The sequence below is a fragment of the Myotis yumanensis genome, unplaced genomic scaffold (genome assembly GCF_028538775.1).
Source record: "Myotis yumanensis isolate MYYU_CA2020_CCGP unplaced genomic scaffold, mMyoYum1.0.hap1 SCAF_17, whole genome shotgun sequence".
Taxonomy (NCBI): Eukaryota; Metazoa; Chordata; class Mammalia; order Chiroptera; family Vespertilionidae; genus Myotis; species Myotis yumanensis.
The window spans coordinates 41,419,994-41,444,538 of NW_027223768.1; the positions used below are offsets into that span (position 1 = coordinate 41,419,994).

At 58.7% G+C, this 24,545-nt stretch overlaps 1 protein-coding gene across 2 annotated transcripts in view; it reads right to left on the minus strand.

Moving 5' to 3' along the window:
- PBX1 (PBX homeobox 1) overlaps positions 1–24,545 on the minus strand; it is a 209,893-nt gene that overhangs the window by 36,020 nt on the left and 149,328 nt on the right. For both annotated transcript variants that reach the window (XM_070397493.1, XM_070397494.1), the window contains one exon: positions 6,174–6,418. In XM_070397493.1, the coding sequence (XP_070253594.1) occupies positions 6,174–6,418 (245 nt within the window). The remainder of the gene's footprint in view (positions 1–6,173; positions 6,419–24,545) is intronic.

Genomic DNA, 24,545 nt, shown 5'->3' on the forward strand with positions numbered 1-24,545 from the left:
CCACATATAGATTTTAAGAGAAAAGAAAATTCTTAACCATGTTTCGATCTTTTTCCCCCATGATTTTACTACTGTAAAGGACAAGAAGATAACTTCAGTGTAAAATACACGTCACAACCCCCCCCCCCCCCCCATGTTCACAGCCACAGAGTGTGGGGCCACAAAAGCACGTCCTGCCTCGTCCACGGAAGAGTGGGATCCTGGGATTCTAAGCTTCCCACCAACCCATTTCCACTCCTGCTTTTGTCACAAGGAGTCCCTCCTCGCTGGCCTCTGGGAGGCCCTGTGCCCACAACGCGAGGGGCCTGCAGGCATAGCCTCACCGCGGGGCTTAGAGGGTTCAGGGGCTCGCCCTGCACACACTAGTGGGGTGTAACCGCGGTGCCCTCGGGCCCAGGCATCCTGGCCTCCCCTCTGACCCGCTGCCCTTTCCTTTAGTGTCTGTCCTTATCACCTGTAGCCAGGTTCCCCAGCTCGGCACTCAGTAAAGCACCTGTTCCCAGGTGAACTCACGCAATGCCGTCAGAGTGGAGTCGATGTGTAAAGGAAAAGGCTGTTGTGAGAACCCAAGACTCAGAGGGTCCAGCCCAGTCTTAACCACGAAATGCGTTCGTGATCGACAACAGGCGTTGCCACGTTCCAGCAGCACGAAGCCCTACTGTTGGTCAATGATGCAGCGACAGTACCAGCCACGGCCCCTCCCCGAGCCATCCTCTGAGGCTGCCTGCCCTAAGGTGTGCAGAGATGCACCCTCTGGGACTGGGAGGCTGGTCTTGACCTGCCTCCTCGTGGATTTGGGTGAACCCTTTCACCACCCAGAGCTCCCTCTGTTCATCTGGGTGGGCGCGACCATTCCTGACCCTCTAGCGAGCCTGGCAGTGCCCACATTCCTGAGCCGTGCCCTGCGGGTGGGGCCCATCGCTGGGACACAGCAGAGGCCGAGGAGGAGTCCCCTCTGGGACTCCCATGGCTGAGGGCCTTCGGGAGTCACCTAACATCGCGTCTCTGCCTCATCTTGCTTATTAGTGACGTGGGTGACAACACCCACCTGGGAGGTACGGCGAGCAGGAACTGAGTTACTGGGCCATCTAAACGTGTATCACTGTCTCTTCAAAGACCGATAACTTAGGAACCAAAGTATTATCACAACTGGGTGAACTCTTCCAGGCCTCAGACTCCCTCCTGGTAAAAACAAAAGGGCTCCTAGGTACCTTCCTTCTACTCTGCAGACACCTGCTGAGGACCAATCCATGCACAATCGGTGCAGGTGGCCTCTGCTCTCCACTAAGATGCTGCCATAGAAACAGGCTCTGTATTATAAGTTTCCTCTGCCCTGAAGCACCCCACTTTGTGTACAGAAAAGGGGGTAAACTCAGCAGTGAGCTGTGGGACTCCAGGAGGCTTGGGTTGGGGTGCGGGTTTGGGGCAGCCACAGCGGCTTTCCACAGCCCCACCTCGGGGGGCCAATGAGAAGGCATTGCCAAGGGCACTGGCTCCCACCGCAAAGCTACGGGCGGGGCCAAAATTAATGTGCTTCGCTGCTGAGAATAAAAGTACTCACACTGCCTGCTGTTAGGGCCTTTTCCCTGGGGCCTCCTGCTCAGCCACAGGCAGACAGTGGAGTCCCCCTCCCATTGCCCAGGGGCAGCCAGACAGCTGCTGGCCAGCTGCTCAGATGTGTGGCCGGCAGCTTACGACATTCCAAGTCCGGGAAGACGGACAGAACATCCCGACCCAGATCTCTCCAGACCTCAACTGCCTGCATCCCTTTTCCGTCCCCCAGGCTCAGCCCTGGTGCTGGGCTGCCCCCTCAGAACCATGGCCGGGTTACAACTGCCAGTCAGTGCAACCCACACAGGTGGGTGGTTTCTGGGACGGAGGGGACTGCTGGAGAGGGTCATGGGACGGTCCCTTCCCGGAGCCAGCACTGCAGCGGCCCCCAGGGGTGGCGGTTTCTGAAAGGCTGTTCCTGGGAGAGCAAACGCCTCTGAGAAAGTCTGGCTCCGGGCCTTGGATCGGCCTTACATCCACCTTCTTCCCTTAACCCTTCCCCCAGGAGGGGAGGCCAGTCTCATCGGGGGTGCGAGCGACCAGCCCAGGTCAGCCCTGGAGACTGGCCCGTCCAAGTTCCGGCAGCACTGCTTACAGAAGCTGGGAGCTTGCAAAGCCGCGGGAGCCCCGCTTTCTGAAGATAGCATGTGGGCCAGCCCCCAGGTTCCCGCCATGGCGGCTTTGTTAGAACAGCCAGCTCCCCAGGCCTCCGCCTCAGGGTGGCTGCTGAAGACGTGTACCAACCCCGTCTAAGGAACAAAACAATTCCTCCCCTTCTTTCTATTGAGAGTCTTCAGCAGCTGCGGACCAGTAACCCGGTGGGCAGTGCGGTGCAGGCAGCTGTGGTGGCTGGCGGGGTGCAGGGGTGGGGGGGAGGGCACATTACGGGAAGCCCTCAGGGCTCCTTACACCTGGTTCTCTACCAGCAACAAACTAAAATTAAAACAACACACACAAAACTATTCAAGAGTCAACTTGATCATTGCATCTAGGTACGAACACCATTTCCTCTACTGAGCTTTCCTACTTTTCAAAAGCTGCCAGAGGAATGGTCACAGAAAAGTGAGTAAGATCGGTCTCAGTCAGACCAGCTGGAAGGCTAACGGCATAGGCACAGGCCCCTACAACCTGCTCTTCACTATAATAAGCAGCACAACTAATATGAGCACGAGATTAAGCACACAGATGTGCTGAGTGGATTCGGCTCTCAGCCGGAAATGCCCGCGTGGGTGAGGCGGTGATTTCTCAGTCCTTCTTCAGAGTGATGGCCAGGGCCATCCTCACCACACGTGAGCAGGGCTCTGTGACGACGGGCTCCCCGGAGCACCCAGGACCCAGCACCTTTGTCAGGGGCACAGGTACCTGCCTGAGGAGCTGCTGAGGGTGAACATGACTCCAGGCTCCTGGGGCCAGCAAGTAGTCCACAGAGCCACGGAGGGCGGGCTCGGCCCTTTGTGGCCACAGCCGGGCCCCAGGGCAACCTGCCCACACTGGCTGAGCCCCAGGCACATCATCTGACCTTCAAGACCTCCATTTCCTCGCCTGTACCCATCGGAGATGATGACAGTACCTGTCCCGGGCACCCAGGCACAGAATGCCCTGGAGGAAAATGCAGTAGTCGTGGCTTCCTCATTTGGGGTGACAGAGGAGTTGGGGTTAAATCAGGAAGACAGTCAGCTCTATGCTGAGAACAAAGCCAGTTCCCAACACCTTCCCATCTAACGTCCACCCCAGGGCTGGGTGTAGGGGGGAGGCCGCGCTCCAGGCTCTCCTGTGCCCGGGAGTTGGGCGTGAGCTCCCTGGATGCCAGGCCAGGCAGTTATGCCAGAGACAGGCTGACTGGTGGAGGGAAGGAGGAAGAAGCCAGAGGCCGGGAACCTTCGTAGGAATGTCCCCGTGTCTTCCCAGGGTGCCCCATCCCTCAGGGCGACTGCCCTCTCCCTGGCTCCTGGGTCAGCCAGCTTTCCACGCACACCCCTGGGCCCGGGAATGTCCACACAAGCCAACCTGCGGTAGGGCCGTGGTTCTGAAGGCAGGGGTGGCACAGCTGGCTTCCCGGCCGAGCCTCCCACCCGTCTGCTTCACCAGGCCTGGCCCAAGCGCCAGTTTATCTCATTAACGAAGGGCCTTGGCAGAATGCACTTTGAAGGTAGGTAGATCTGAGTACAACAATGAAACCTTCTTCACTTTAACTTCTTAAATGCCTATTTCTACTTTAAAAGTTAGATTGTCTATTAAGTTTGCATCTGCCTTCTACCTAGACCAGTGATGGCGAACCTATGACACGCGTGTCAGAGGTGACACTCGAACTCATTTTTTTGGTTGATTTTTATTTGTTAAATGGCATTTAAATATATAAAATAAATATCAAAAATATAAATCTTTGTTTTACTATGGTTGCAAATATCAAAAAATTTCTATATGTGACACGGCACCAGAGTTAAGTTAGGGTTTTTCAAAATGCTGACATGCCAAGCTCAAAAGGTTCGCCAACACTGACCTAGACAGTCGTAAGTGGACTGGAGGGCAGGGCCTTCCCCTTTTGCTCTTCCTCCCTCTTCTTTTGGGACCCAAGGAAGGAGAGAAAGCCAGGGGCCTGACAGTCAAGGGAGGAAGTCAGCTGTGGTGTCCAGACAAGGCTGCCGTCAAGGCGGGGAAACCAGACATCTGTCAATCAATGAGGGAAGGCTGGTGTAGGGACTCATGCTGGCCACGGAGACAGTGTGATGTGTGAGTGTGTCACTGTGTCAGCCAGTGTGAGTGTGTATGAGTGCATGTGTGTATGAGTGTGTGTCACTGTGTCAGCCAGTGTGAGTGTGTATGAGTACACGTGTGTATGACTGTGTGTCACTCTGTCAGTCAGTGTGAGTGTGTATGAGTAACTGAGTCTGTGAGTGTGTGTGAGTGAATGCATAAGTGTGTGTGAGTGCATGTGTGTGTGAGCATGTGTGACTGTGTCTGTGAGTGTGAGAGACTGAGTGTGAGTGCATGTGTGTGAGATGTTGATTGTGTGTGAGACTGAGTGTGTGAGCGATTGTATGAGTGTGTGTGAGACTGTGACATTGTGTGTGTGACTGAGTGTGAGTGTGAATGCATGTGTGAGATTGTGAAATTGTGTGTGTGAGAGTGAGTGTGTGAGAGTGTGTGTGTGAGATTGTGAGGTTGTGTGTGTGACTGAGTGTGAGTGTGAGAGTGAGTGTATGTGTGTGTGAGTGCACGTGTGTGAATGAGCGTGCAGGTGTAGAGGGGAGGTCTCAGCTGGAGGAGCCCTTCAATGAGAATCCTCACCCTCACAAATGGCTCTGCCCTTCGCAGCCGCTCCCACCCTTTCCTGTAACAGCCTCAACTCCAAGAGCTCAGCTCTTTGCCACGAACCACCACCCTGGGGCAGCTTGTGGAACACTGGGTCCCGCAGACCGTTGCAGGGGACACACTCACTCCCACACACACTCACAGACACAGTCACACAGGCCCCACACCATTGCAGGGGACACACTCACTCCCACACACACTCATAGGTCCTACAGGCCCCACACCACTGCAGGGAACACACTCACTCCCACACACACTCACAGACACGGTCACACAGGCCCCACACCACTGCAGGGAACACACTCACTCCCACACACACTCACAGACACGGTCACACAGGCCCCACACCATTGCAGGGGACACACTCACTCCCACACACACTCACAGACACGGTCACACAGGCCCCACACCATTGCAGGGGACACACTCACTCCCACACACACTCATAGGTCCTACAGGCCCCACACCACTGCAGGGAACACACTCACTCCCACACACACTCACAGACACAGTCACACAGGCCCCACACCACTGCAGGGAACACACTCACTCCCACACACACTCACAGACACGGTCACACAGGCCCCACACCATTGCAGGGGACACACTCACTCCCACACTCACTCATAGGTCCTACAGGCCCCACACCACTGCAGGGAACACACTCACTCCCACACACACTCACAGACACGGTCACACAGGCCCCACACCATTGCAGGGGACACACTCACTCCCACACACACTCACAGACACGGTCACACAGGCCCCACACCATTGCAGGGGACACACTCACTCCCACACACACTCACAGACACGGTCACACAGGCCCCACACCATTGCAGGGGACACACTCACTCCCACACACACTCATAGGTCCTACAGGCCCCACACCACTGCAGGGAACACACTCACTCCCACACACACTCACAGACACGGTCACACAGGCCCCACACCATTGCAGGGGACACACTCACTCCCACACACACTCACAGACACAGTCACACAGGCCCCACACCACTGCAGGGAACACACTCACTCCCACACACACTCACAGACACGGTCACACAGGCCCCACACCATTGCAGGGGACACACTCACTCCCACACACACTCACAGACATAGTCACACAGGCCCCACACCATTGCAGAGGGCAGGATTGGAACCTGCGTCTGTCTGACTCCAGGGCCCCAGAGACCCCGCTCTGTTCATGGGGGCGGAGGGCACCCGCGCATGCCCCCACGATGTGAAAGGAAGGCGTGCTGGACTGCAGGTGACGGAGTCTGGGCGGAGCAAGGCCCGGCGGGCATTACCTGCTCATACTTCTCCAGCTCCGTGTGGTAGATCTGTCTGATCTGCGACAGCTTGGCTCTGTAGTCCGAGTGCTCCACCGAGTTGTCAGAACCGGCCCCTCCAGAGGCCGCCGCGGCCGCCGCTGCCGCTGCCGAGCCGCCCCCCTTCTCGGGACCTGCCACCCCCTCCGCCAGCAGCATGTTGTCCAGTCGCATCAGCTGGGGGTCTGTGGGCTCCTCTTCCTGGGCGCCTCGGATGCTCAGAACTGCAGGGAGACAGAGAGGGGCGTTAGTGGGCACCAGATGGGGAAAACCAGAACTGAAAGCACTCACAGTGCCTGGGGGCGGTGAAGGGCGGGGCTGCAGGTGCCTGCAGAGTGGTGCCTGGGCAGGCAAAGGATGGGGAGAGGGTGGACTAAGGGAGGGAGTGATCTAGTTGGTCAGCAGGGCAGCGGGTGGTTCCTTCACCCCTGGCACACCCTGCACCCGGCACACAGCTCAGCACACCCAGTGAGGGTGCCAGCAGCCAGGTCTTTGTCCAGAGGGAACCTGGGAAGAATGTCCAATGAAGAAACATGGGAAAGCATTGGGAGGGGCAGGAAAGGAGGGGAGTGACTGAGGCCCGGGAGCAGCAGTCCCGAGTTTGTCCACACGCCGGGGATGGGCTGGCAGGGTCCTGTGACCCATGGAGACGTGCCACTGGACCAGCGGGGCAAGAGCTGTTCAGGGAGGGGTGCACCTGGTGAGCCCGGGAGTGTGCCAGGGAAGGGCTGTGAGTGTCTAACAGACAACGAGAACCAAGCAGAAGAGTGGTTCACCAGGAAACCCACTCCTGCATCACATCCCTGAGGCACGCGCCCGTGCAATGGGCCGCGCGGACCCGCGGTGGCCTTCAGAGCGGAGGGTAGAAGGCAATGACAGAGAAACAGCAGTCAGTTGCCTCCCAGACACGCCCCAACCAGGGATCGAACCCGCAACCTAGGAATATGCCCCGACCGGGAATGGAACCTCCTGGGGCATGGGACGGCGCTCCAACCACTGAGCTGGCGGCCAGGCCTCGCTTCCTCTTTTAAACAACCAACAGGAAGCATAGCGACGCACAGGCCCACATGCCGACCTAGTTACTATTTTTCTTGGTCTGGACAAAGGCCTGGTTTTCAATAAAACAAGGGAGGAAATGTCTATGGCTGGAAGGACCCCGGGAGGCAGCCGTGCCCGCTGCGGAGGGTCCGACGGACAAGGGTGGGTGCCTGCACACATGAAGGACCATTGAGTTGAGGGAGAATTTAAAAATCACAGTAGAAGTGTGAGCGTTTCACTTAGATTCTGTCCTTTTCTGAGTCCTATGGAAATACTTTCCAAAAGAAATGAGGATCTACTGAAATGTAATCTAATTGGTTTCTAAATGTGGACAATAAGAAGTTGGTATGATAAAAATACGAGGCACCACAAATGCTGGGGGCTCCGATAAGAAATTTCAGAGAAAAAAATTGTACCTATGGGAACAGCAAGGATAAGAGAAAGCCTTCGCCTCCACTCTGTTCAGGGGCAGGTTCTGCCTCCGACGGCCCGGGGCTGCCACCGGGGCCTGAGGGAGCCACGTGCCCAGCTCACACCCTGCATGCACATCTGGGCCCACGACACATGGGTGTGGGACTGATAGGCAAACCAGTCAGTTAAACAAATCCCGCCAACGTGAAATAAACAAGAAGGCGATGGCCTAAGCAGAACCGACGCTCTGACGCTGGCGAGCAGGAGACGGAATGATTATTTAAAAGGTCCCTTTTATCTCCGGGCGCCTGCAGGACTCAAACGAGCCCTCCAGATCCAATTCCATGGCGGAGCTGTTACCTAATCCACAGCCATCACATGCGATCAGGTTCCGGCCCTGACGGCGCCGCCGCCCTGCCCTCCCGCGCTCCTAGCCCAGCAGCTGCCACCGAAGCCGGCCTTAAAGGGCCATCCCCCTTGCTGCCTGTGCATGAAGGGGTTTAATAGGCCGCGGCTCAGAATTCTTGGCCGTATTTCTTAAAGGAAGAGTTCCTTCTCACAAATCTACCCCCTCATGTCAGAGGCCAGTCCCAGCAGGTAAGTGATTTCTATAGAAATTGTCACACCCCTTTACATGCATCTGAGGTCACACCCACCCTCTCCCGCACTGGCCCTGGGTTAATTCTTTACTGAAACCCCCGAGATAAGAGGACCCCCCTGTTCATACTCCGCTTTTCCTCTCCAGGTAAACACACCAACGCCAGGCTCAGCCCTGGAGCGGGTTGTCTGGCCTGAGCCACGACCAGGCCGGACCAGCTTCCAACAGGGCCCACTAGAGGGCACTGTTTCTTCACCGAGGACAGGTGGGCTGGGAGGCCCCAGGTTAGCCGCCCAGGCTGGATTCACACCCACAGGTGGGGAGGAGGCCGGAGCTCAGAGAACATTGTCCTTGGATGTGAACAGCAGTGCAGGGACCACACCTGGGCTGAGAGACAGACCGACAGCAGACAGGTGTTCGGGAGCAGGTGTGAGGCGACCTCCCCCGGTGGGTGCCCTCCCGCTCTCTGGCCACTCTGTCTGTCTGATGGGAAGGCACAGGGCGTCCCTCCAGGCAGGGAGTCCCACTGTCCACAGGCCGGGCTTCACGACCCCCGGGGGGAGGAACGGGAGGCAGGGCTCTCTGCCTCGCCCCAGGTGGCTCTGCCACCCCGTCCGCCAGAACTCGGACAGGAGTCGGATGGAGATAGATGCCCTTGCGTTTTCACAGAAAGAGCCACGTGCTGGCCTCCTGAAATACCAGTTACGCCTTTTATCTGTTCACGAGCGCTCGCACCCGCAGAGTGGAATCACCTCATAAAAGGTGAAGTGAACTCCAAAGTCACGGAGCAGAGAACGGAAAACAAGGGCCAAGCAAAGGGCAGGGCCGCCCGGAACCTGGGTCCTGGACTCCAGCCTGGACTCGGGAAGCCTGAGGCCGGCCTCTCCCACAAAGGATCCGCATGTGAATGCACATGTGCAGACACACACACACACACACACACACACTGCCTTTGATGCTCAGGTCTTGATGGATCCTGGGATGAGGCAGGGAAGGAGGAAGTCCTTGTTGACGTCTGAATTTCTTTAAATTCCTGAAAATGCAAGGGCGCCCATGAGGAACGCTCGGCTCACGGACCCATCACTGACCGGCACCAGCAGGTGCAGGAGTGTGTGGGTGCTGGGATTTCCACCAGGACTCAGCATGGGCTTCAAGACGCCCCCGGGTTCCAACCCCCAGGACCCTCACACCTCAACCAGCTGCCCTGTGGACGCGGCGGCTGCCAGAGGAGGTGTGGAGACGGCAACCCACCATCCCTGGGCGACCCTGGTCTCCTCCCTCGTTTCACTTCCCAGGCGCAGTGACATCGCAACCCGAGGCTCCTCCCTCCACTGGGAGTGACAGTGACACCATTCGATGCTTCTGAACCAAAGGTGGGCTGAAAGCGTGTCCTCTTGTTCCTCACCCCGGCCTCCGCCCAGGTGGCTGATGGGAAACTCCTTTGTGTGGGCTTCAGTTTCTCGTCCATCCATCCAGTGGAAAGGAGTCACAACGTCAGCTCCTGAGGCTGACACGCCGGCTCGAGAGAAGGTGCCTCAGACTGACCCAGGCCCCACGCCCTGCCGTCGGCCTGGGGAGCTTGTGGATGAGAAGGCCAGTCCCTGGGACCTTCCAACCTGGCGGAGCACCCTGTGCTGTCTGTCTCTCCACCTTCCAAGCTCAGGGGCGCGGTGGGACCCACAGGCCTGGGGCCGCAGAGGCAGCCAGGGGTCAGATTCGCAGACAGGCGTCCTGCAGCCCCCTCCACTCCCCTTCTCCTTCTCCTTGTCCGGGCTCAGCAGGTAGAAGGCCGGGGCCCGAGGGCTTCACAGCACAGCAGGATCTGAGAGGCCTGGTCTCGCACGCAGGACGGGGCGCGTGTCCTCTGCCTCGGTGGCTCGGGCCAGGCCTGCTGCTCGGGCCTCTGCCTGAGAGGAGCTTCGGAGGACAGTGGGAGGTGGGACTTCACCCACGTGGGCCAGCCCACCAGGCCCAGAGGTGGAGGGACAGGAAGCCCTGGGGGGCCTAGACCACCCGAGAGGGAGCCACAGCGGGAAACGGCTTCCTGCCAAGTTGTACATACGAAGCGTGAGAAGTGCGTCACCCCGTCAGTGTGCCCTGTGTCCCCTGGACACGGGGACGCCTCGACGGTGGCAGTTTCTAAAGGACGTGGCCGGGGAGGAAGCAGGAGAAGCCTCCATATTCGTTTGCCTAGAGATGAACCTACCGGGTGGCTGAGAGGACCTGGCACCAGCACACTGCCTGCTTCCCCGGGGGAGCAAATTCACGGCAGATTTCCTCTAGTGCCCCCAGAACGCACAGAGGGCGCAGGTCCTCCTGCCAGCCCGCGGCAGGGCGCTCGGGGCGCACAGGAGCGCATGGGACAGAGCCGGGCCCAGATGCCCTCCGCGTGACCTTGCCCCTTCCTCTCGGTTCCCTTACCACTCAGTGTCGACAACACCAACCACACTGTAGCTCTCTGAAGGATGCAATCGCGCTCTTTATAAAAGCACATGTCAGTGCTGGTAACGGAGCTTTGCAGTTGTTGGTTGGATCTCAATCAGCCCCCTGAGGAAGGGCCGCGGGAGCACAGAGCGCCGAGCGAGGCAGGGCTAAGGCTTTGTCTCTGTGTACGGGGGTCTGTGCCCCCCCCCCCCCCCGCCCACCACTGCAGAAGGGGACCCGAGGCCAGCGGGTGGGGGGGCAGTGTCCTCTCCTGGGTCGCCTCTTTCTCCTCCTTCGGGCCGTTCCTGCTCCTCCTCCCAGAGCTCAAGAGCAGTTGTGCGCCCTCCGCCCCCCGCCCTCCGCCCTCTGGACGCCTCCTGCTGAGCAGAGCCCCGGCCAGCCAGCCTTCCCGGGCCAGGGAGCGTCCAGGTGGCCGACCTGGCACAGTTCCCCCCGGAAGACGCGTCCTGGAAGCTGAGACCCTTCTGGGAACCACTTAGCTGGGAGGCAACCTCACCTTGTGTCCGACGAGCGGGCCTGCCAGCCATCTCTAATAGCTGCTCTCAACTTTCCATTAAAAAATAAATAAATTATAACCAGGAGAGTCGAGAGCCTCCATTCAGATCGAGGTTTGAGGAAGCGACGGGAAGTCGAACGTGGGCGTGAAAGGAGGCTTTTCAGTGAACAGGCAAGAAGGGCTCGCTGACCTCTACACTGACCCTGCCCACAGCCGCCACCGCTGACCATGCAAATGTGCACTTGAACTCTAATACTTATGTCGGGATAGGAGCTGCAGAATGTGTCTCTCTCCTGCCTGGGACCTGCACAGAGATGAAGGGAAAGGTTGATGTGTTGGTTTCTTCCAACACCCCCCTCCGTAGACTAACAGAGCCCTGATTTTAGGGGAGCTCATGGCCACCGGGAGGAGAGGAACTTTCTTGCCCCCCATCATGTGGTCATGTCTCTTGTGACAAAATTCTGGTCAGTGGAAGTTGGACATAAAGCTCCTAGGAATGTCCAAACACAGGAAAGCATTCCTTCCCCTCGCCCTTCTGCTGCCGGCTGGACGGTGAATGCAATGGCTGGTGCTCTAGCAGCCACTCTGGACCACGAATTGGCCTGGGGAATGGAAGCCACCTGAGGGAGGGAAACCAGATAGAAACTGTATAGGACAGGGAGAGAGAACTTGAATTTTATTTAGCCGAGTTCTTTTGGGGTTTGGGGAGGGTTGGGTTGTTTGTTTTGGGGAGCTTAACCAACCCAAGCAAACACAAGCTGCAGAGAGAAAGGAAGGAAGGAAGAGAGAGCTCTAGAAGGCAGAGTGATTTCACGTTGGTTACATCACAGGGGAGTTAGAAAGAGGCAGGTTAGTAACTAGAGGCAAGTCACAGAAAAGTCCGAGCAACCACGGGGAGGATCTGCAGGGAGAGGAGGCCTGCAGCGGACAGAAGAGCCTCAGTCCTTGGAGGGGACTCTCTGGGTCCTGCCGGGCACGTGGCTGAGTTGGGAGATGGGACATCTGGGTGAGTGACAGGGGTGCTGGGTGGTCAGTGCAGCCTGGACGGGGAAGGCTGGGGGGCCTGGTGGCTGCAGGTTGAAAGCCAGGAGAGGATGCTGCCGGACCTGCGGGAGGCCGAGGAGGGCTACCCCGGGCTGGAGGCAGGGGTGTAGCTTGTCTGTCTCTGCGGCTTGGGAGAGAGACACCAGAGGGGAGAGACCCCAAAGCCGCCATAAAGAAGACCCCAGGCACTCAGAACGGAAGGTCACCGGGTGAAAAAGCCCCTCCCAGCCACACCTGCCTCCGTGCGGCCCGTGTGGCTCAGTGGGCTCAGTGGGCTCAGTGGCACGGGGCAGCAGGGCTGCGGGGCCGGGCAGACAGGGCTCTGCTGCTGCTTGGACATCCCAGCAGCCCTGGAGGCACGAAGCCTGTGACCTGTGACGGGCGGGAAGGTGGGTGTTAGACCCCACCCCGGGCAGGTGTGCTAGACTCACGCCGGGGGTGCTGGGGGGGGGGGAGTAGGGAGGGCGCAGGGGGCTAAGGGCACCATGGCAGACCTGCCTCGGGCCTCGCTCTCCAGCCTCCACATCGGAGAGAACCAGCTCCTGGGACAGGAGAGGCCCAGAGCGGTGACTGGAGGGAGTGGGGGGTGATGTCTCCGCTTTGGGGAAGAGTCTGCGGAGCCCTTGCTCCCCGTCTTTCCCATCTCCGGTTGGGGCCTTTCCGCGAGCTGAGACGGGTGCTGAGCTGGGTGTCCTCCGAGGGGCCCCTCCTCTCCACCGGCACCATCCAAGGGGCCAGACCCCCGAAGACAGAAATACCTGGCGGTCCAGGGGCTTCCGTTTCTCTAATCGTCAAGCTCCATCCTGAACAGGCTCCCCGAACGCCACGCCCGATTTCCAGGCCACACTGGGCAGGAGCCAGCTTCCGGCACATGATGGCAACTCGGTGGAAATAACTCGCCACTCCCGTTATTTAAATAACAGGCTCTCCCTTTCCCTTCAGAGACCTGTCCACCTAGGCCAGGCCTTAGCTACTGGGGCTCTTACTCTATTTGCCTGAAAATGTGTCTTGTTCTCCTCGAGTTGGCGACATCTCTCAGCCCACAGACCGCCTGCCCTCCAGCCCATGCAGAGTCTTCTGGGATGAGGACACGAGGACTCGAGGGATGGAGAGGGGCCCCCATGGGACAGAGAGGGGTCCCCGCTGTGGGAGAAGGCGGTGGGACATAGAGACCCAGCAGAGAACAGATCCGACTTGCTGTGCAGCTCACTCTGCCTGGCCTGCCAGACGGGTCGGGTCTGCTTTGCTGAGTGACAGCCTCGCGGCTCAGTTGAAATGAACCCCAGTGCCCAGGTCTTCTTCTCTTCCCTCTGCCTGGTGGCTGCTGGGGCGGCTCTGTGCCTGGAGGACCCGGAGTCTCCCACAGCCGTCGGTCTATCATCCTTGGAGAAGACGCCGAGGTCAGCGCCCCGTCCGGGCTGGGAGGCATCTCTAGTCCCCTTATCTCTGAGGGTATTTCAAAGATGACAGGGGGCTTCAGGATGGTTCTCCCAGACGTGGGTCCTGAGAGATCCAGGCTCTCGCAGTTCACGTGTGGAGAGAAGGCTCCCTGCCCACTGGCCCCTCCATCTGCCAAGAGACCCACCCCCTCACACAGAGCCCAGGACACAGACCCTGGGGTCCACCATGAGTGCTAGAAGCTCAAGCCATGAACACAAGGATGGGCTTGTGGCCTCATGGCTACACCGTTCACTCTGCAGAGATGAGTCACCGCCTCAGAGGGAGCGTCCTGGCTCCCAGTGGTTCCAGGCTGCATGGCTTCGAGGAAAGCACTGGGCCCTGAGAATGCCTTCGAGGTCCCTGCGCCACCCTGCCCCCTGGGCGGGCCTGGGGAGTGGCTGCTGAGTCCACCACACACTCCCCCCTGCCCTCCCTCCCTCAGCCCCCAACGCAGGTTGTGCACAGTGGGGGTGGTGGCCTCCGGCAGCGGTGCTGGGGGCGAGGTCCCAGGCTCCTAGAGCGAGGTCTGCTCCTTCCCTTCACCGGAGAAGCAGCATTTAGCGGCTGGTGCAGAGGCTGAGAGGCAAGCAGCTGAAATCAAGACCTCACTCCCCTCCTGGGTCTGAGCTGGAGCTCCTCAGGCCCAACTCGGAGCGACCAGCAAGGAGCCCCCGGAAGCCGTCCTGCTGCACGAAGCACACACCTGACAACCTGACCCCGTGGGCAGGCCTCTCCCCGAGGGGATGAGCCGCTGAATGACACGGACGTGTTCCCGGCCGCACTGATGCTGGGTCCCGCGGGGCTGGCGGCTTTGGCCACTTGGGCACCTCCAGGGAGGGACAGGAAATGGCTGCGCGGGCGACCACACGGGAAGGTGGCCGTTGAGAAAGGGTGAACCCAGGTTTTTATGGGACAAAAACCTGCTCCCCCGGGTCCTTGGGAAAGTCTGGACGTTGCTGTATTTGAGCACATTTTCCAGGTGCAGCACAAACACAGCGTCCCCAGATCACAACCCAGGCACATCCCCTCCCCTGGCCAGGGCAGCGCCTCAGCAGGGCGCCGGGCACAGAGCCTGCAAACTCTGCCACAGTGACGGCCACGGCCACGCAGATGACAGAGGCCTGTGGCCCGGCCTTGGGAATCCCAGTCAATAACGTAAGAATCCCCCCTCACCTGGCGTCACCAAACCCGCCCGCATGCGAGAGGAGCTGTGTGTCTCCCCGCTGAGACCTGTCACCCGCCGACCAGCCCTTCCTGGCGCCCCGGCGGAGGACGAGTGAATCCCAGGGGAGGAGACAGCACGGCCTCCCAGAGCCTGCGCCTGCCTGAGAAGGACACTGTTTCCGGTCCCTTCTTATTCTGCCTCGTGTGGCGATGAACCTAACCCCGGTCACAGCCCCACGTGGCCCAAGACTTGCCGCCTCCTCCGGAGAAGAGAAACCATGGCGCCCTTTGGCATTCCTCACCCACCGCGCCCTCCGCCCTTCCTCCTGCCCGTGTTTCCAAATGGACAGGACACCTTAGGAAACTGCTCCTCGATCGTGGCGGACCCGGGAAGCGTGTCCCTGCCTCTCTGGAGGCCGCTGCCCTGCACAGACACACCTGCCTGCCGCTCTGCCCGCCCCCATCCCCTCCCACCCCCACTGCCACTTCCTACTTCCCCCACCGCTGCTCTTCCGTAAGTCTCCCTCCAGGCACTCCTCCCGGACCCGCCTGCCATGGCATTAGCAGGTGCTCCAGGTGCATCGGGAGCCCCTCTGGAGGGAAGCCAGGGTGAGAAAGGAGCCATGGCCCGCGGGAGTGGGCGTAGAAGGGCTCTGAGATGCTGGGCCTGGACCACCTCTCCCCCTGTCCTGGCCGACCCTCACTCTCTTAGTCCTTACAACACCCTCCCGCCCCCTTCAAGCACTCCCCACACCAACCACAGCCTGTGGGAACCTACAGCAGAGGCTTTCATCTTGACAGGAGATCCTGAGACCAAAACTGTCGGATTCGGAAAAACTGAGAGGCGAACAGACCCCAGTGTCACTGTTGACACGCGCAGGACACGGGGTGTCACTGTGTCCCTAGGCGATTGGGAGCCAGTGCGCCACCCAGTTCTGTCTATCAGGGTCCAATCCATCGGCCCAGAGGCGAAGGAAAGACAACGGGGTCACATGGGAAGGGCTGGTCGGGGAGGAAGTGGTTCCATTCGTGAGCGATGTGAGCTGAAGACACTCTGAGGGAGCTTACATGCACTCCAGCGTGCAACCAAAATAATGCGAGGGTTTACAACTGTGCCCCAACACACAGGGTGCTCTCCGGGCAAAGCCAGCAAACGCAGGCGGCCACCCTCCACCCGCTCGGTGGTGAGTGCCACTGCTGGAACGGCCCTCAGTCTGGTAGCCAAGGCAGTGGGTGCTAGGCCCAGAACGGGCATGGCCACCTCTGAGAGCCAACCTTGAGCACAGCGTCCCTCGCTGGTCTGCCCACAGCTCTACCCTCAGCTGGCCAGGGCGCTCAGGGGCTGCCCAATTGGAAGTTCTACCAGATCTCCTCACACAGACAGACAGCCGAGGTCCCGCGGGGCCAGCCACTCCACTTTTCCAATCACCCAGCATCTCACTGCATTCCGATACCACACCCAAAAGGTGCAGGCTGAGTGTAGGGTGGCAGGAGGGGGCTGGGCAGCGCTGTGCAGGGCCACACTCCCAGCCAACGTCCATTCCGCACGGACCTGTGCACAGCCCGTCCCCGCACCCGTGTGCAGCAGTACCACCTGCAGAAGGGGCGCTGCCTTCTTCTTCAAACCTGCTGTGAGCCGTGTAGGCACTCCCCAGGCCCCGCAGACACGGCCCCCACCGCCAACGGCGCCCCATGAACACACTCACTTTGAGAGCGGCTGTCAGACTAAGGCAAGCAGGTTGCATGTCAGTTTCTGATTTAGAACATATGAACGGATTTAAAATCATACGCTTTTCACAAATAAAAATATTGCATTGCTGAGCCCCAAGGTCTGCATGGCAGAGTCTTGGCCTGTGTGGCAAACCTGTGACACTTGTATCCCACAGGAGCTCTGCAGCACTGAAGGCGCTGCCCCACGCCCGCCCACCTCCCTGCGGAGTGTCCTGTCCCTAAGGCGAACCTGCGGCTGGCCTTTGGGTGAAAGCGGTCATGGGAAGGAGGAAGAGACACAGATGCTGCCTGAGTTCTGGAGACCAGTGGGGTTTCTATTCTTGGGATGAGGCCCAAACTTGAATTCAGCTCCCTGTTCCTTGCTCTGAGCCCGAGTTTCTGCAATCCACCTGCTTCCCGCTGCCCAGCCCAGGCCAGGCCTCGCAGACGAGCGGCCGGGGCAGGTGGGCGATCTGCCTGTCAGGGTCAATGGCCGCTATGACCAACGCCTCGCCCTGCCCATGATGGCTCCGCTCCCAGCTTTTCCTCTGGTTGTCTCTGAGTCGCATGAGCCGGGTTTAACAGAGGTAATAAATGCCAAGGAGGAAATACTACCCAAATAAAAAATAGTTTGTCCCCATGTGGCCAGGATCCCATGACTCACAGCAGCGTTCCTCTCTGCTCCAGGACAATTTCCATTTGCATTCTTTTTTAAGGGTCCCTTGGGGCTTTAAAAAGGCTGTTTCAGAGAAAAGGCAGAAAGACTGTACAGTTGTCAAGTGCAGAGGGCTGCGTGTTCGGGACAAGCAAGTGCCCGTGCAGACAACACAGGCGGGAGCGCCTGGGCGCAGGGACACGGCCTGAGGCGGGAGAGCCAATCACGGAGCTGCCTGTCTGTGGGGAAAAGCAGCCGGCCCTCCTGCTGCGGTTCAGCGCGGCTGCCGGGAGCCAGGAATGGAGGCAGCGAAGGCTGGGCACCACCACTCCTGCCAGTGCACATACACACTTGCACTCACATACACAAGCACCCACAAATACTCACTCATGCACACACATGCACAAACTAAAACTAATGCACACATATACAGACACGTGTGCACACAGATTTACACACACTTGCACTCACACACATGCAAGCGTTCACAGACACACACTCATGCACAGGCACAAACATACACACACATACACCAACACTCACACACACTTGCACTCATGTGCATGCACAAGCACACACATACACACATGCATGCACACAGGCACACACATATACATGCCCACAGGCACACATACAAGCACCTGCACACACAGGCATACACACCCATCAGGGCAACAAAGATATCAATTTCTCATTTAGCTGCAAGAGAATTCCCTTCTCCTTTGGATGATAAGAAAGAATACTCGGATGTTTCCAAATAGTAGCTGGCCGGAGCTGTTTCCATCTCAGAGCAGAAAGCAATGAATGCTGAGCCCCCGGGTCCTTTGGTTGAAGATGTGGCAGGAAGTTCCCAATTCCTCGAGGTTTTCAGGTGAAGGAGGATGGCGGTGGGGATAGAGGCCTCCGGGCTGGAGACGGGCGCTCCTGCGAGCGGACTCCAGGCGACACGACACACCTACTTCCAAGCCGGCCTTGCTGGACGGACCTTTGTGATGAGTGTTGCGTGGGGCTGCTGGCGCCAGCTCATGCCTCTCTCTCGGAGGCCACCGCCCTCCTCATCCCCGCCCTGCACACTCCCACACCCCTGGAATGAACACCATCTCATAAAAGGGTTTGGGGGCGTCAAAGACTCGGGGTGCTGGGACTCGGCTCAGACCACACTTGCTCACGGACAGCGTGTGATCCACAAGCATAACAGGGAGCGATGGTGATGGCTTCCAAGGTCACTGCAGGAAGTGGGACTACGGCCTGGCCACGCCCAGAGGAGAGGGCCCGGCACTCGGCGCAGCCGCGGATGCAGGTGGAGGCTGGCGGAGGGACCGCCACTGCCTGAGGCCCGGGCAGCGGGGCCCCTGTGGCCTCTGTGGGAAGAGCACGGGTTCCCAGGGAGGCCGAGGCCCTGGTCTGCCGCTTGGCCTTGGGACCCGGGCAGAGTGAGGGAGGGCTCGGGGGTCCGGAGGCCGTTGCTGACCGGAAGGGCGGGCAGACAGCCGGCGGCAGATCCGGACTGCTCTCCTCCAGGGCTCCCCCGCGCCCCGCCGCGGCTTTCCTGCCAGCGCGTCCCCATCAGCGCCTCGGACCCTGATGTCGGTCTTCAGAAGATCTTAGACATTCTTTTTTTTTACGAATTGGCTCACAGGTGTTGAACTCAGCCCAGGGTTCTGCAGATGACTCGAGTCCGGTCCGTCAAGGCCAGGCTCTTTGCACCAGCCTGGGCTGCTGTGCTGGTCCCCAGAGACGCGTTCACTGCCTGTAGTCTGCAGGGCTCATGGTCCCAGGCCAGTCACCCTGCTGTGAGCTGGGGAGGCAGTGGAAAGGGGTGGAGCAGGGCCGCCATGAGGAAGGGACAGGTGACAGGCATGGACGGAGGGAACGGGCATGATGGCGGAGTGGGGCCCAAACCCCTTTCAGTAACAGAGCGTCTCATCATCACGCACAGCTAGTCATCTGCTACCCCACTGGGGCCACGGCTCTAAACACGGCTCAAGGCCGCCACTGGGCGGTCACTCTGGGAGCCAGGTCCCACGCTCACTTGCAATGCCGCCGTCAGTGTCTAAGCTGCACAGACATACTCCTGACACCACGAGGGCCGGGTTTGCAGGAGGACGAGGGCCATAAAGTACACGACAAGGAGACTCTGTCAGGGGAGGGGGTCAGGGACCACGGGCTTCCCCCCAGGAGAGATGACAGAAGCTACAAATCCAAGCCACATTCCAAAACACTTGAGGGGCACAAGCGAAGCTATTTTTTTTATTTTTTGGTTATTCCACAAGGAAAGCTATAAAGCACCTCAGCCCCTAAAGACCCAGCGAATCCTAACAGCAGGCCCCTGGGCCGGGTCCTTTCCCCCGACCAGCTCTGCTGGGGGAATCGGAACTGGAACCGACAGGCCCTGCTGTGGGGAGCACAGGCTCAGACTCGAAGCCCCACCTTCGCCACCCCCATGGGCGGGAGGCCCGGATGACGTCCAGAACTGTTCCTTCAACGGTTCTCTGGGCCTCGCAGGAGGCTGGTGGGAAATACATGTTCACTTTCCCCTTCTCATGTCCCTCCTGACAGATGGTTCAGAGGAGAACTACGTACTGGGAAGTATCAATGTGTACATATACACGGAGAAAGGCCCATATACATGGAGAAAGGCCCGTATACATGGAAAAAGGCCCATGTACATGGAGAAAGGCCCGTATACATGGAGAAAGGCCCATATACATGGAGAAAGGCCCATGTACATGGAGAAAGGCCTGTATCCACGGAGAAAGGCCCGTATATATGGAGAAAGGCCCTCTGCAGAAGACACAGAGCTAATCACATGCTCTGGTCCCACAGCGAGTCCTTCTTGGGGACTGCTCTGTGTGTACGCCTGTGATGGTGGCAGGACGCTCTCAGCTCGCAGGGCGCCCAGAGCCGCAGCTGAGGTCTCAGTGGGCCTCCATCCTCCCTGCTTTGTGCCACAAATATGCAGGGAAGGCACTGCAACATGTCGTGAGGATGGCTTATCCACACTTACAAGAATAAACTCACAAACTCGACAAGGAACCAAACCCGGGGTGGCAGCGAGGACAGAGGCCCAGTTTCTGTGTCTGTGCTGCCTCCCACGTGTCCATTCGCCGCGGCTCCAGGTCAGAATTATTCAAGAATGAGTGATACAGAGCTCTCCTTGTGTGGTGGGGAGTGAGCACGCTCCTGCTTCACCCCTGCTGGGCAGACAGAGAGGCCACCTGCACCCCGCGCCCTGTCCCTCTCCAGCCCCCCATGCGAATGCCTCCTCCCCACACCATCCAGGACCCCCCGAGGAAGCGTCCAGGGCTAAAGGTTGCCCTGTATTCTGAGCCAAACCTCCTGCTCCGTGGACGACCGGCCAGGGTTGTCCCCTGGGCCCCGTCTCCCTAGTACCTGCCTTTGGTTTAATGCGCTGATGCCACAGGTTGAATTTAGAATTTTTGAACAGGGGCTTGCGTTTTCATTTTGCCCTGAGCCCACACGTTACAGAGTCCGTCCCGCCTCAGAATGTATTTCCTTATTAAATTAGCTGTTTTGGGAACAGTGACCGGATGTGCCTGTCTATAACCAGCGCAGTGTCCTCCAGGCAGGGCCCGGGGAGTAAACTGGACGGAGGCTGTCGTCCCGCAGGGCGGCCGGCAGGGCCCCACGAGCCAGGCACACGGCATGGAGGAGGCCGGAGCGCACCACCTTTTCTCCACCGGCCCAGGGTGCAGCTGGGCCCCTCTGGCCCCGAAGGCAGCCAGTCTTCATAGACAAACCAGTTCCCTGTTCCTGGTCCACGTTCCCAAAACAAATCAGAACAAACAGTGTCCTGATGTCTCCAGTCAGGAAACACACTTCAATGCCCACTCCACTGCACGCGCGCGCGCGCGCGCGCGCACACACACACACACACACACACTTGTATATGCACATGTACACGCAGGCACATGCACACGCACACACACAGACATGCACATATAACCACCCAAGACGAGTTTTAAACTAACATCTAATCTTGCTGGGCAGAGACTCACTTGGGGCATTAGGAGAGGGCTCTGGGCACCGTGTCGCCCGACGCCGCCATGTCCGGCCAGGCGCCCTCCCCGTGTGCCTGAGCCGGGGCTACGTCTGCCCCACACACTGCTGGCCCCTCCGCGGGGAGGCGGGCACGGAGGGAGGCATCCTCACCTCCACCCAATGGACATCGCCTCCTGATGCAGCGCCCTTTCCAAGTGAGGGGCCGCTCACAGAGCAGTGATGGTGGCAGGCGACGGACACAAATGTCGCTGAAGCCTTCAGTGAGGAGCACAGTGTCCTTAGACAGAAAGGCGGAGAGCAGCGTCAGGCCCGGTCAGGAAACAGGTGCCTGTTATCCATCGGAAGCGTGGGCAAGCTTTCACAGACACCATCTCACCGTGCACTTCAGCTTGCACTGCACAGAGGCCTAAGGACCAAAGTTGCCACAACGAAGTCTTTTTCCAGGTATTGGACTAGCGCTATGAAGACAAATTCCAATAGGATTACAAGGGTGAGCTGAAAGAAAGAAGACACAGCCGAAAATGTAACAGAATAAGACGGCTGCATTATGGCTCGGACCACCTAGGGCCCAAACAAAATATGCGCTGGGCAGGTGGCCCAGAAAGTTCCTCCTAGGGTCCCGGAGACACCGGCGCGCCCTCTGATGGATGCGGTCAGCCCGTGTCATGGCGACAACAGCCTGAGAGCAGCCATCAAACACTCCATATGGGCATGTGAACTGAGGAAACTCACAGTCAGAGGCTAACGCAGGGGTGGGCAAACTTTTTGACTCGAGGGCCACAATGGGTTCTTAAACTGGACCGGAGGGCCGGAACAAAAGCATGGATGGAGTGTTTGTGTGAACTAATATAAATTCAAAGTAAACATCATTACATAAAAGGGTACGGTCTTTTTTTTTTTTTTTCGTTTTATTCATTTCAAACGGGCCGGATCCGGCCCGCGGGCCGTAGTTTGCCCACGGCTGGGCTACGTACACCATGGGCGACTGCTCAGAGATACACAAACACACGCCACATGCCTCCCGTCATGGACACAGGGCTCCCCTCTCCTTCCTTAACAACAACGAACACATGAGAGCACCTCGGCCTTGGTTAGTGGCTGCGACGTGCCCTGGGCAGTGAGGGAAGCGCCCACCGGAGCTGCTCCGACCGACTGGAATGGGATCTGGGCTCCTCAGCAGAATGTACCCACCCTCGATTGTGAAACCTGGATGTTTTCCCAGAAGTGAAGGCGGCAGTGGGAGCCCCTCCTGGGCCGTGGGGCCTTTGGGTCCCTGGGCTGTGGAGGCCACTCCATAATCCCCACGGCCAAAGCCGTCCTTCAGGACTCGAGTGGAAGGGACAGCGCGGGCTGTGGGTTTGTGGCTCTACATTAAAGAAACACTCTCCTGGGAACGCGCACAGAGCCTGGAGGATTGACACCAGAGTGTGAAGGTCCCCCTGTCTCAGGGTCGTCACCGGCTGGATCAGAGCCAGACGCAGTGTCTCGGTGGCTCTGGAAGCACCCCTCATTGCAGACACGTTCGCGCCAACCTAGCAGGCGTTCCTTAACAAGGCCAGGCGGCCTCTGTCTCCTGCAGGTGGTGTCCAGTGGATCCGGCCCCGTTCTGAGTCAGAGCTGGACAGGGAAACGGTCACCCGGCTGTCTCACCTGCTCGGGGAGGTGGTTGCTGAGGCTCTCACTCTGGTTCTACCCCAGGCGCAGTGCCCCCCAGGGCCCGCCCCGGCGCTAAGAGGCCATTCCACCCAAGGCTCTCGTGTAACGGAGTGTGGCCATATCAGGAAGCTCCCATTGCACACACAAACACATAGGCACCCAAGCACACACAAACATGCACACACATGCACATGCACGCACGCACACACAAACACTACTCATGTCTAATAAATGTGTGCATATGCGATTCATTCCCAAGTTTGCATAATCCACTGTCCACATGTCCTCTGTTTCCATGTGCTGAGCCGCTGAGCCCAGCCGGTCTGCGTGTCTCAATGTGAAGAACAGCCTGGGCCTGGCCACCAGCGTGTCCTGAGCAGCGTGCTGACGGACAGAGGAGGCAAGTGGCTTCCCTCTAGGTTCCGGCGAAAATCAATAGAAACCCAAAAGGAAAGGCTCGGTGGGGGGCGGGCACTTTAGCTTTCAGAATGCTGTCCCTGAGAGGACAGGACACACCCCAAGTCCCCCACACCCCACGCCTGGCTCCTGCGGAGCACAGCACGCGGCCGGAGGGACCGATCGAGACCCACCGAGGCGGAGGCGGCAGCTGGAGAAATTCCTAACCCTTCATTGTGTTATTCAGCTAAGCAGAGACAAGACGGCGAATCGCAGCTCCTACTTTCATCTATAATTGAACCGGTTCCAGAAGGAGACGCCAGTGCCGTCTGCAAGGCAGCGCGGCCGGGATGAAATATTCAAATGGCTGCAGGCTGCTCCTGGTGGCGGAGGGGACCGGAATGTGGTGTTTGGTTTTGTCGTGTTTTTGTTGTTGTTTTGGGGTCTTCAATTAACCTAACAAAACACGATTCTCAAAGAGAGAGAGAGAATGCATACCGAACGTGCTCTGGGGAATAAAGAGGGACCTTTAAATTTATTTATTTATTTTTTTCAGAACAGCTAAAGAAAAAAGGGGAGAGAGGGAAGGAGAGAGAGAGAGAGAGATGCTTCCTCACTCCACCCACTCATAGTCCTCTCACTTTAGATGCAGGACCCTATTGTTCTAAATCTTCCTGTGTGAAAACAGGGGCCCTATGTAGGGGGGGTGGGGCTGAAGCTGCTGTTCTGACCCCTAATCAGGCTGCCTAATGTGTGACATGGGAGCCGCGCGAGCCCCTCGCAGAGGCTCCCGGGGCGGGGGGGGGGGGGGGGGGGGGGGGCGGGTCAGGCTCCATTTAAGATGTCACTGCACATAACGGAGTGTGAAACTACACTTAAATAAAGGGGTAGGAGCAGTAACTTCACTGGGGATTTGAACTCCACAGACGCCGGAGACGGGGCGGGAAGCTCTGGGCGCTGGGACTTCGGACTGTTGCTGTTAGGGCGTCTGGTCAGGCTCCCAGTGGCGGGGTCTCAGTTACTGGCCACTGACCAGCTCCCGTCGAAAGCCCGAGCGAGCGGTCAGCCTCAGCCTCTTCACCAGCCAGGCTGAGGCCCTGGCCCTGGAGGATGCCCAGAAGGGCAGCGTGGCTGCCGTTCGTCTCTGGCCCCGGGAGCTCCCCCTGCTCCGGGTCTCACCCCGCCTGCCCACCTGTGCCAGGCAGCCTGGCGTCACCGCGGAAGGTTTAACGATGTTGTCAGGGCTGGTTGGCCCCAAATTGGAACGATACTTTT